The sequence below is a fragment of the Mesoplodon bidens genome (assembly GCF_964165515.1).
Source record: "Mesoplodon bidens genome assembly, chromosome: 12".
Lineage (NCBI taxonomy): Eukaryota > Metazoa > Chordata > Mammalia > Artiodactyla > Ziphiidae > Mesoplodon > Mesoplodon bidens.
The window spans coordinates 63506632-63519714 of record NC_138168.1 but is presented as its reverse complement, the minus strand read 5'-3'; the positions used below and the strand labels follow the sequence as shown (position 1 = coordinate 63519714).

The following is a 13083-nucleotide window of genomic DNA, read 5'->3' as shown; positions in this document are numbered from 1 at the left end:
TGGTGGAGTGGAAAGATTGTGCTCTTCTGAGTTATTTAAGCCATTTACACCATGAATTAAATTACCATGACATCAACCACTAGCTGTAGGACCATGAGCATTTCATTTAATTTCACTCTCCCAGTTCAGTTTTCTTATCTGGAAAAGTGGGAATAGATTCTCCTTTTAAGTTTCAATGTGCAAGCTACCAACATACTGGAATCTTTTTGCCAGGAGCTCTGACTGCTTTCTTACCTACTAAAAGAAGAAAAAAGAAAGATAATATTTAGAAGTGGTCCAGTTGGTCCTTAGCAAGCATTAGTTCCTTTTCTTTTCCCCTAGCCAGTATTGCTTCACAAAGATAACACTGCTAGGTATAAGTCAGGAAAAATCCAAATTCAAAATGTCTGGCAGCTCATGAATTCACTTAAATTGTGTAAGTTGTTCTCAGTTGTCTCTACAAGTCTGTTTTAAGGTAAACTGTCTGAGCTTATTTGGGCTAATCAGGCCTCCCCTGTGTCCCCTGTAGGCTTTGGAAGTTGAAAAGCCAAGTGGCATCCACGTGTTTGCTGTTCTGCTCCACGCTCACCTGGCAGGCAGAGGCATCAGGCTGCGTCATTTTCGCAAAGGGGAGGAAATGGGATTACTCGCTTATGATGATGATTTTGACTTCAATTTCCAGGAGTTTCAGTACCTAAAGGAAGAACGAACAATTTTACCAGTATGATTGTTTTGTTCTTTTTCACTGAATGTCATCAAAGTCCTGAGACATAGGTCTGCTGAGAATTAGCCAGGTTTCTATTGGTGAAATAAATCGCTCATCCATATCCTCAAAGCCACCCACCATGGCTGTTGCACAAGCCACATGGAATGTGTTTGATCTGTTTTCCCAAACTGAAACTCATTTTTCTTACTATTCCCAGGGGCAACTCAAGTTGTTGATTTAAAAAGAAAATAAAAACTTGGGTTTTGTGCTGTAGCATCTTTATTTTTTTTTAATTAAAAAAAATTTTTTTTTTTACTTGACTCCCCAGTTAACAATCCTTTGGCTTGCAGTTCAGGTAATGGTAAGATCAGAAGTTTGCTTTCACCATAAGATAGTTTTTGGAAGTTTTATTTCAGTAAACGTGAATATAAGGTAATTCTTTCATTTGACAAAGATATTTAGACATAGTTAATTATTCTATTGTGTGTAATCCAGCTTGCAACAGTACTTGGGGTTCTAGTGGAAGGACACAGAAGAGAATTTTATGTTTTATAATAATGAAGAATTTAAAAAATTTTATGATGCTTCATTTTGTCAAAATTTTTATTTAATGGCCATCAAGCTCAATAGTTATATAAATTCCTACCCTTATTCTCTTCTTAAAAGTCAGATACTTATACTAGTTATGAAGTGAGAGTAATAGCAGTATCTTTTCTACATGCAGAAATTCCCTGATACACCCTGAGAGTAGGAAGATGAAATTTGAGAAACAGTGATCTCAAGATCCTTAAGGACTACCCTCTATTGTATGGTGTTGTCTTGTCTTGGGACTCGCCAACCAGTTTCACTGGGTTATCTCAGAACTCCCTGTGACACAAAACTGGTGTGCCATAAGTAGGGTATAAATATGTTGAGATACTGATCTCTGGGCTCTCTGAATATCTAGGCAGGGAGGACAAATCTGGGGGCCATTACCCAGAGCTCACTCCCTCTGATGAATAGCCTGTCCACTTACTTGACTGGGGAGCCATAAAAAATTATTTTCATTATGTGCAGAACTGTTCAAAAGTTTGGAAAGTATGGGAAAAATAAATTACTAGTAATTTGCCTCATAAACCTGTTTTAAGAAAATGAATACCTAAAGACCTTTAAAGAAAATAATGTAAATGAGGAGATAATCACAATAACTAGTATCTGTGGCTAACATTTATGAAGTGTTTAATCTGTACTAAGAGCTAAGTTTGTGCTCTGTCATGTAATCTCCTCCCAACAGCTGTGCAAGATAAGTGCCATTTTTATCATTATTTTTTAGGTGAACAAATTGTGCCCAGTTGAGTCATTTCCTTACCTAAGGTCATGCAGCTAGAACATGGTGGAGTCTGGCCTGAACAAAGAGAGCCTTATTTGTTTGTTTGCTTGCTTATGATACTAGCAAACCTAGAATTTAATAGATCAAAGGTCTTCTTATGAATCAAATTACTTAATGCATGCATTCATATAGCAAATTAAACTGTTGGTCTACAAATGTATTAGATAAATAGAACAACATGAAACTCCAATCTGAAAGCTTCTACTTTTATGTTTTAGGGAGATAATCTAATTACTGAGTGTCGCTACAACACAAAAGATAGAGCCCGGATGACTTGGGTAAGAAGAATTTTATTATTATTAAAATTTATTTGTGGAGGAGGAGGAATAAACTTTGATTTTAGAAGAGAAAAAAGTGAAAAGCATTCACATTTGGAAGGAAAATTCCTGAATGTCTTGAACGTGAATCATCATAAAAGTAAAATCTGAGCTGTTTTAGCATTTTATAAGATTAACTAATGATACCTTGGTAATATTTGCAGTATAATTTAGTGACCCTTTCATGAAAAGCTATCCTTAGTCTTTCAGTTTTTCCTCACCAAATATTATTAATAAAGACCTGTGGTCTCTAATGACCACGTGTGTGAATCTGGACTTAGATGAATCAAGACTTCAAAAGGAAGAATAAATTCCATGACCTTAGTGCTTCTGACCCAAAGAGAAATCTGGTCCCAACAGATTTACTGGGGAGTTCTGCCAAACATTCAAGAAATAAATCACTCATGCCTTCCTCGGTCTCTTCCAGGGAGCACAAAAAAAGGGGGAACACCTTCTACCAACTCATTTTATGAAGTTAGCATAAGCTTAATACTGAAACTTGATATGGGCAATATGAGAAAGGTCCACAACATACACCAGAGGGAAGTAACTTTGACAAAGTATTGACAAACCAAATCCAGCGTTATATAAAAATGTAACATTAGGACTGATTTGGGCTTAACTAAGGAATGTAAAATTGGTTCAAATCAGAAAATACACTAATGCCATTATACATTAAGAGATCGAAGGAAAAAGACTTATGATCACTTCAATAGGGGCAGAAAAAGCATTCATAAAATTTGTCAGTCATGGGGGGAATAAAGGACATTTAGCAAACTAGGAATAGGAGAGAATTGCCTTAACCAGATAAAGATTAGCTGTGAAAAATCTATAGCAAATATCAAACTAAGTGAAATACTAGAAGTAATTCTTTAAAGTCAGGAAGAAGACAAGGATGTTTATTATCACTGGTTTTATTCAATATCGTAGTAGAAAAGAAAAAAATGAGATATAAAGATCGGAAAGGAAGAAGCGAAGAAGTAAAACACATTATTTACAGATATTGTAATTTTCCACATCAGAACCTCCCCCAAACTGATAAATCTAAAGTTAATTGTATTTTAGTGTACAATAAATTATCTCAAGAAAATTCAATTTAAGGCTATAAATCCTATAGAAATAAAATAACATTAGATGTGTTTGATCTCTATGGAGAAAATTATTAGTCATTATGCAAGACATTAAAGATCACCTAAAGAAATTAAGAGATACTGTGTTCATGGATAGAAAAGCTCAGTGAAACAAAGATACTCTTTCTTTTTAAATTGGTTTATAAATTTGATATAATTCCAGTAAAGAAAGATCAGAGAGATTTTATGATTTGGGATTTTGGTGTCTAACGAAGAAATCTTCACCTAGCCAAAGGTTTTCTCCTATTTAAAAAAAATTTTTTTTCTAAAAATGTTACAGTTTTAGCTTTTACATGGAGCAAATTGATTGTAAAATCTACATAAAAGAGCAAAGGGTTAAGAATTGGCAAGACACTACTAAAAGAACAAGATGGGAAACAAGCTCCTAGATTTGATGACTTATTTTAAAGCTATGGTGATTAATAGTGTGGTTTGGGTCCAGAGTTGGAAGAGTGGAGCAGAATAGGGATCCTGGAAAAAGACCTACAAACCCCCTATATGGAAACTTGGTTTAAGAAAAAAATGGCATTCAGATAAATGGCAAAGGATGGACTTTTCCATTAAAGAATTACTGGCACAGTTGGGTATCCAGATGACAAAAATAAAATTACATCTTTATCTCCCGCAATACACAAAAAAATCATTTCCAGGTAGATTAAACATTAAAATGTGAAAAACAAAATACTAAAACCATTAGGAAAAATATATATAAATATAACTTTAGTACTTTGGGGTAAGAACTTATTAAACAGAACATAAAAAGTGCAAACTATAAATTAGAATATTGATGAATTTGATTACCTTAACACTTTTGGTTACCCAAAAAACACTATTAAGTGAAAAGATAAGTTCTAAACTGAAAAAAAATTGCAATACATAAAGCATTAGTATCCAGCATATAAAATAAATTCTATAAATCCATAACATAAGACAAACATACAATAGAAAAATAGCAGAAGTGTGTCCCTCACTGGACATTGCCATTGGTGTCAAGGAATGACCCACTTAAAGTTATACTCTCTTCAGTGGGGCAGCCAGCAGCCAATGACTGGTTGATGTGAGAATACAAAAGCCCAATTCCCTTCCTACAATTTGGTATAACTCTGAATAGCCATCCCAGCTCAAGGACAGATTAAATATATTTACTGAGGTGTCAGCTGCACCTCATTTGCAGATCAGCTTCTCCTTTTGCCCAATCCTGCATCAAGTGCAAAGCATTCTGTTTTGCAATTTGTAAAATCATTGCATATTAACCACTATGTTAATGTATAACTATGAACAACACTACTATGTTTTTCACCTTCACTTTTGAAAGATAGATGATTTGCTGGATACAGAATTCTTGGTTAATTTCTTTTTCCCTGGAGCACTTGAAAATGTGATTCCAATATCGTTTTGTTACTTCCATCATTTATGATGAAATGTTGGTTGTTCACTGTATTACTGTTCCCCCGTATGCAATGTATTGTTTTTCTTTGCCGCTTTCAAGATTTTCTCTTTGTCTTTGGCTTTTAGCAATATGACTATGATGTGTCTAGGTATGGTTGTCTTCATAATTATCTTTGGCATTTATTGAGCTTCTTGGGTCTGTAAGTTAATGTTTTTCACTAAATTTGGGAGGATTTCCACCAATTTTTTCAAATATGTTTTTCTATTCTTTTTTTCTCTTCCCTCTCATTCTGGAATTCAAATTACATACATGGAACATTTAACATTATCCTACAGATCTCTGAGGTGTTTTCACTATCTTTAGTCTTTTTTTCTCTGTTCTTTGGGTTGGGAAATTGCTATGGATTGATCTTCAAGTTCACGGCTTCCTTCCTCTGCCATGTCAAGTTGCTCTTGAGCTCATCCTGTGAATTTTTAATTTAGATATAGTACCTTTCAACTCTAGAATTTCTATTCAGTTCTTTTTTCTAATGTTTTCCTTTGTCTGATGTTATTTCTTATTTGTTCACTCTTTTTTTTTTTTTTTTGCGGTATGCGGGCCTCACACTGTTATGGCCTCTCCCATTGCGGAGCACAGGCTCCGGATGCGCAGGCTCAGCAGCCATGGCTCATGGGCCTAGCTGCTCCGCGGCATGTGGGATCTTCCCGGACCGGAGCACGAACCCATGTCCCCTGCATCGGCAGGCAGACTCTCAACCACTGCGCCACCAGGGAAGCCCTGTTCACTCATTTTTAACATATTTACCATTAATTATTTGAACATCTTACTTTAGCTCTTTAAATATATTTATGTCTGTTTTTAAGTCTTTGCTAAATCCAACATCCATGTCCTCTCACAATTTATTTCTACTAACTTTTTGTCCTGAATACAGATCATAGTTTCCTGTTTCTTTTCATGTTTAATAACTTTTGGTTGAAAATTGGACATTGTTGTAGCAACTCCAGATGCTGTTCTTCTTTTTTAATTAGTACATAATTTACTACTTAGATTCAAACTGTGAACTGTGCCTCCCCTGTGGTATGCAGCTGCTGATGTTTATATACATGACAGCAAGATTATGGAAAACTCAGTGCAATCAGGCAAAGATTCCATCAAACTGACCGATTGGTATCTTGTTACTGAACATCCTCTGAAATGTTCACTGTGGTGAGAAGTTTACATCACATACACTGAACTTTGAGGAAATTATTAAGTTATTTAAGAAAGGCAGCTTTTAAAGAGATGGAAATAACTTTATTAATTTTTAAATGTGCCACTATCTTTTGAAAAACCAAATTGGCCTTTAAGTGATTATTTTTCAGCTTTAAGGTCATTTCAATACGGAAAGAAACTGCATAACGTTTGCAGCTTGTGTGCTATAAGTATCAGAGTTGGTGGAACATATACTTTTCTAAATAAAGTATCTCCATTTTCAGGGAGGATTAAGCACCAGGAATGAAATGTGTCTCTCATACCTTCTTTATTACCCACGAATTAATCTTACTCGATGTGCAAGTATCCCAGACATTATGGAACAACTTCAGTTCATTGGTGTTAAGGAGATCTACAGGCCAGTCACGTAAGTAGTAAACGGATTTCATGGTAGGGGTAAGGATGGGCTTTATTTTCATACTAGATTCATCACCATGTTATGGGATTCCTTAATGTGCTGTTCTATTTGATTATTTTCAATTGGGGAGTCCAAGGGACCTTCTTGCTTGTTATGTCCAGGGTCCTTGAGACTACTCTTAGGTTCAGTAGTTTTCTAGGAAGATCTAAAGGATTCAGCTTATAGTTGTACTCATGACTAATATTTATTACAGTGAAAGAATATAAAGAAAAATGAACAGAAGGAAAAGGCACATGAGGTAAAGTCCACACAGTAAACCAAGTGCAAGCTTCCAAGAGACCTCTCCTAGTGCAGTCACACGGAGTGTGCTTAATTCCACTCACGTCAAATTATGACAACATATATGAAGTGTTGTCAACTGGAGAAGCTCATTAGAGACTCAGTGCTGAGAGTTTCTACTTGGGGCTGGTCACATAGGTGCCCTCTGCTTAGAAAATACCAAAATTCCAGATTCTCAGAAGGAAAGCAAGTGTTCAACATAAACAGCATCATTTGTACAGACAGTCTAGGTACAGTAAATTACTCTTATCATTTGGAGAAAGTTTTATGTCCTATAGGAAATTGTTTGCTATTTAAGTTCCCTGATGCCAGCCAAAGGTCAGCCTTCCAAGCAGGTGTTCCTAAGGATGGCCGTCTCAGACCTTCTGTGTTAACTCTTTCTGCACAATTGCATATAATAGAAATGACTTAGGATAAAATTATAAACAAGAGAAATATTATTCCTGCTCCCTTGAGATTGTGTGCTAGAGTGGGGAGGAGGTAATAAGCAAATAAACAACATAATATAAAATTTCAGATATTAAAAGATGCTATGAAAATAATCAAGACAGTGAAGGAAGTGTATAATTGTTCTCAGTAGGGTGGTGAGAGCTTTTCTCGGGAGGTGTCTTAGTCCATTTGGACTCATTACTGCCATAGATAGGGTAGCTTATAAACAACAGAAAATTTACCTGTCACTGTTCTGGAGCCTGAGAAGTCCAAGATCAAGATCCTGGCAGATTCAGCATCTGGTGAGGACCCACTTCCTCACAGACAGCCATCTTCTCACAGTGACCTCATGTGGCAGAGGGTCAAGGGAGCTTTCTCAAGCTGCTTCTATAAGGGCACTACTCCCATTTATGAGGACAGAACCTCCCAAAGGCCCCACCTCCTAATAATGTCACCCTGGACATTAAGATTTCAACATGTGAATTTCAGGGGGTGGCAGAACACAAATATTCAGATCATAGCAGGAGGTGATGTTTGAGCAGAGACCTCAGTGATCAGGAGCCAGCCAAGGAAAGATATGGAAGTATACTCTTCAGGGAGAAAAGCCAGTATAATGGATGGTGGGTATGAGGCTAGCATGTTCAAAGAACAGCAAGAAGGTGAGTATGGCTGAAGCAGAGTGAAATTTGGCAGAGTAGGTGAGGAGGTCTAAGAGCAAATGGGACCATATAGTGTAGAACTTTTTAGGCAACATAAGGACTTTGGGTTTTAAGTGCAAAGAGAAGCTATTATAGGGTATAGGGTATTAAGAATGTTAATTTAGCTACTGTGTTGAGAAAGGACTCTAGGAGGGCAAGATTGGAAAGAATAATATCTACCTGGAGACTTGTGATTGTCCAGTTGAGAGCTGAGGGTGCCTTGGACCAGGATGGTGCCAATAGTGTTTATGAGAAATGGTTCCAATCAGGTTAGCTTTTGAAGGTAGCACTCTCTGGACTTGTTGATTGACTGCATCTCTGGGAGATGGTGAGGGAAAGAGAAGAGTAAAGGGAATGTAATGATATGTGAATGGTGCAGGGAAACATGTTTGAAGAAGAAATTGAGAATTATTATTAATTAATTATTATTATTAATATTAAGGTTGATGCAAAATAAAAGGATTTTATCCATTCTTAGTGCCACAAAGAAGAATTAGGGTGGCTGGTAGAAATTTTGAAGTGTAGATTTTATCTTAATGTAAGGACGAATTTTCTAATGATTAGGATTTTTCAAAATGAAAAGGACTGGTGTAATTAGGCAAAAGATACACATAGATTTTTGAGGGGGTGTATTTAAGCAGAGGTTAAATAAACTCTTAATGAGGATGTGGTAAAATGCAGATCTGAAGGAGGATATACTTATGGTCTCCTTTTTGTTCCAAAATTTTATGGGGATTATAAATTAGGAACTAAAAACACTCTTCTTTTTAAATTAAACCTGCTATTCATAGATATGTTCTACTGAGTTCTTATCCAGACAACCCAATGACCACTAGACAATAAGTCTGTATCTACTAAAATACAAATAACAAAATGCTGGTGTAAATTAGGTTGTAGGTTATAAAGTATTTTCACATACCTGATTTCATTTAATTTATTTTCACACAATTCCAATAGGTAGAGCAGTATTTGCAATCCCAGTTTAGAGAAGGAAATGGAAGCTAAGAGATTAAAAATCTGTTCAACCTCATACAGTACATACTAAATGGGGGAGCTAGGGTTTGTATTGTGGTTGATGATATATGTGCGTTTCTGTTCACAATCAATAACTACATTGCAAATAAGTAAATAAAAATATCAATAAAAATCAAAACAACACATAAAAATCATTCTAAAAACAATAAGGTGTAGTCTTGTCTTTAAAATATTGAGATTATATTGTTTCTTACTAAGACTTAATAGTTTTTTTTCCCTTTAGAATATTTTTAACATATTGACTAGAAACTTTTCCTAATCAAGAGAATGTTGGAGTGAATGTTGGATGAACATTCAAAACTGTGTATTTACAAGATGAATGAAACGTGTTCTGTGGTCCAGTTATTTTCTTTTGTGTTCAACTTGCGTGAAGCCTCTGAAACGCTCAGCTCCTGTGTCCCAACGAGCTCTGTCAGTGTCCGCACGTTTGGTCTCCTTCAGGAAATATTGAAGTTGGGGTTTTCATCACTTCGAAAGACAGGGAGGGTTGCTTCAAAGAACAAGGCCAGTTTTGAGATGTCATTGCCCACATAAAACCATTTAACTACATGGTTAAATATAGTTATTCTTCAAAAATATGAGTGAAAAAGAGCCTCTGTTATAAAATACATGTTTGGACTTTAAATCAGACTTTCAAGTCTAGTTCATCATCACAATGACATAATAATCATTAAAGGCCAAACCAACAAGGTTCTGGTGAAAAGATCAGAAAGAGAGAAATGGTTTGCTTTTTTTCTGTTTTGCTTATAAGAATACCGCAAATTTGGTTTTAGGACACAATACTAAACAGGAATATATATATAACATATAACCTAGAATCTCTTATTTTTGCTTTTAATGTAAGGACTATTTAGGTGTCCAGTTTTTTTTTTAAACATTCTGTAGCAATTCTCGAATTAAAGGATGCATTGGCGGAAAGATAGAGACAAGTACATCCTGTCTCAGGATTTGTCTGTTTTGGGGGATGCAGTTTTTCTCTGCCTCCTACAGATCTGGCAAGGCTTAAGGAAAAACAAAAAACTCCCAAAGATCAGATAACAGAGTAGACAATGAGGTCAGATAAATTTGTATTCTCTGCTGCACCATATATCACCACTGTCTGTGTGGTTTCAGTGAGGTTTATGTGATGGAAAGTTCCTGCCTTATTTGTTCTATTTCTTAAAAACAAAATCAAGAGAGGTGTTTGTATTTTTCTTTGCAGGAAAAAAATTATGTTGATAAGGTGTAAAAGTCACACAGGCTTTATTATAAAGAGCTTAGGTAATGCAGAAAAAGGTTTTAAAAAAGAGGACAGGGCTTCCCTGGTGGCGCAGCGGTTGAGGATCCCCCTGCCAGGGCAGGGGACATGGGTTCGAGCCCTGGTCCAGGAAGATCCCACATGCCACGGAGCAACTAAGCCCGTGCACCACAACTACTGAACCAGTGCTCTAGAGCCCGCGAGCCACAACTAGTGAGCCTGCATGCCACAACTACTGAAGCCCGTGCTCCTAGAGCCCGTGCTCCACAACAACAGAAGCCACCACAGTGAGAAGCCCGTGCACCTCAATGAAGAGTAGCCCTCACTCGCCGCAACTAGAGAAAGCCCACGCACAGCAAAGACCCAACGCAGCCAAAAATAAATAAATTAAAAAAAAAAAAGAGGGCGAAAGCAATCACCCCAAATTCTGCTAGAAATAAGCAACACTAACATTAATGGAATGTCATTACAGACATTTTTCTATGTAGGTATTGATATGAAGATGAATAGAGTAGCGTTAGAAAGATTATAATTTGTGCACTGCTTTAAACAAAAATATTAAAATTTAATTTTGTTTTAATTTATCAGAAGAAAAAGAAACTAAATCAAAATTGAATAATTGTTGAACAAATAAGCATTGCTATTTTTTTTTTTTTTTGCCTTACGCAGGCTTCTCACTGTTGTGGCCTCTCCCGTTGCGGAGCACAGGCTCCGGACGTGCAGGCTCAGTGGCCATGGCTCACGGGCCCAGCCGCTCCATGGCACGTGGGATCTCCCCACACTGGGACACGAACCTGTGTCCTCTGCATCGGCAGGTGGACTCTTAACCCCTGTGCCACCAGTGAAGCCCAGCACTGCTATTGTTTTTAACTACAAGAGATAATATTGTATAAAGGAGCTCTCAAATGTTGAGAAAATAGATCATAAAAGATATTAACACATTTTTTTGAAAACATGTTTCAGTTTTAGATCATAAAGATGAGGACATTCACACTTTCACATTTTCTCCCAAATTCCCTTTTGTACCTCCAAATATTTATTATTTATATTAGAATTTTTGTATTCTCAAGATTTTTAATTTTCACATTTAATTCTAAAACATAATTTCCACAATATTTAATGCAACTTTTATAGATTCAGTGATAATCCCTAATCTTTATATGATTTCTGCATTTCTGAGTTCTTTAATTTGATTCCTCAGGGTTTTGTCCTCAAGTTGCTTAATCAAGAAGGGCTTCCATGTGCTTTATGCCCTGAGTTCTTTTTATGTTTGAAAATTTCTGCATTTATATTTGGGCAGCATTTGGCTGGATATAATATTTTGGGGTCATAGGGTTTTTTCCCCCTTTGGAGATGTCTTTGGATGAATGGGCTCATTCTTCCTCTACCTGGAGAATTCATAAGTTAAATTGAACATATTTCAGTGTTGAGCATATGAATCAAATTCTCCTGAAACACCAAGTGTTCTTTCAGTACATATATTCACTTCTTTTTTTTTCATTTCAAGGACATTTTATCTTATGTCTACAAACTTTTTTCTAATCTATTTGGGATTTTTCTCAAGCATTTTCCCATAATTTTTCAGAAATGCTCTTCTGCTTCCTGTTTTTTCTAACTTATTTAGTACTAATTTTTTTGTCTTAAATATATTACCTTTAGTCTGCTATCCCTCCTTTCATCTCATTGTGTTGTTTTGTCATCTTGTATTTGAGCTCTTGTTTAATTGAACTCATGTTCTTATTAAATAAACTTACAGCGTGAAACACTTGTGGGAATTCTCTCCAGTATAATTGATTTATATCTTCTTCTAGAGTTGATTTTTTCTGTCTCCTTATATGAAATGTGATATAATTTCCTTTCACTCTAAGTTTGCATGGTTGTTTGTCATTTCTTGCTTACGCTGAGCCAGCTCTGTTTAGAACTTCTCTTTGCTCTGGTAAAATATAGGTGAATTTTTACTACCTTCTAAGCAAATCTGAGAGTAGCTTTCTTTCTCTCCGCACCACAGTTTGAAGTTTGGGTGATGTATTTTTATGTACTTCCTTTTCTATATTTTGAGGGTAAAGGGCTGTGTGTGTAGAGGTGGGACTCTATATCACAATGCATGGGTTATTCCTTCCTCAGATTTTATTAAAAATCTATTAGAGGATGTTTACTAAGTGGTTAGGCTGAATGCCTTTCCATAAGGGAATGTCCCAGGCCTTATATCATGCTGTCAAATCTGTTGCAGCTCTCAAGCTTTTGCTTCTATCAGGGAGATTCAGCTTTACTGGGTGCTTCGCAACATTCACTGGCTCAGGGAGTGTCGAGAGGATTAGGAGTTGTGCCTCGTTAAGTCAGATTTCCTGGTTTCCTTCTTTAACAATTTGATTGGTAAAGTATACACTGTGTCTTTTTTGTTGGTTTGTTATGTTTTTTTTTTTCAGTCAAATTGCTTGAGGTAGAACATACCTACAATAAAATGCCCCTATGGTTAAGTATACTGTTCTAAAGTTTTCTCAGATGTGTACCCCTGTTTAACCACATCACAAATGAGATATAGAGCATTTTCATCACCACCAAAACTTCTCTCACACCTCTGGAGACAATCGCCCCTCCACACAAAACTCCAGGAAACCATGGCTTTGATCTTTTCTAAATTTTATGAAAATAGGATAAGATGGTATATACTATTTTGTGCCTGACTTCTTTAACTTACAATGTTTCTGAGATTCATCTAAACTGATGAATATATACTGAGATTCATATATATACATAAATATATGTGTATGTATGTATCAGCAGTCCTTTCCATTTTATTGCTGAGTAGTATTCCCCAGTGTGTATATACCTAGATTCATTTATT

At 36.0% G+C, this 13083-nt stretch overlaps 1 protein-coding gene across 3 annotated transcripts in view; it reads left to right on the top strand.

The window, feature by feature from the left end:
- The window catches only part of MOXD1 (monooxygenase DBH like 1), an 87463-nt gene that overhangs the window by 59997 nt on the left and 14383 nt on the right, over window positions 1-13083 (top strand). For 2 of the 3 annotated variants that reach the window (XM_081250943.1, XM_081250945.1), the window contains exons 8-10: window positions 509-700; window positions 2273-2332; window positions 6367-6509. In XM_081250943.1, coding sequence (XP_081107069.1) covers window positions 509-700; window positions 2273-2332; window positions 6367-6509 — 395 coding nt within the window. The remainder of the gene's footprint in view (window positions 1-508; window positions 701-2272; window positions 2333-6366; window positions 6510-13083) is intronic. The other variant, XM_081250944.1, reaches the window with a different exon arrangement.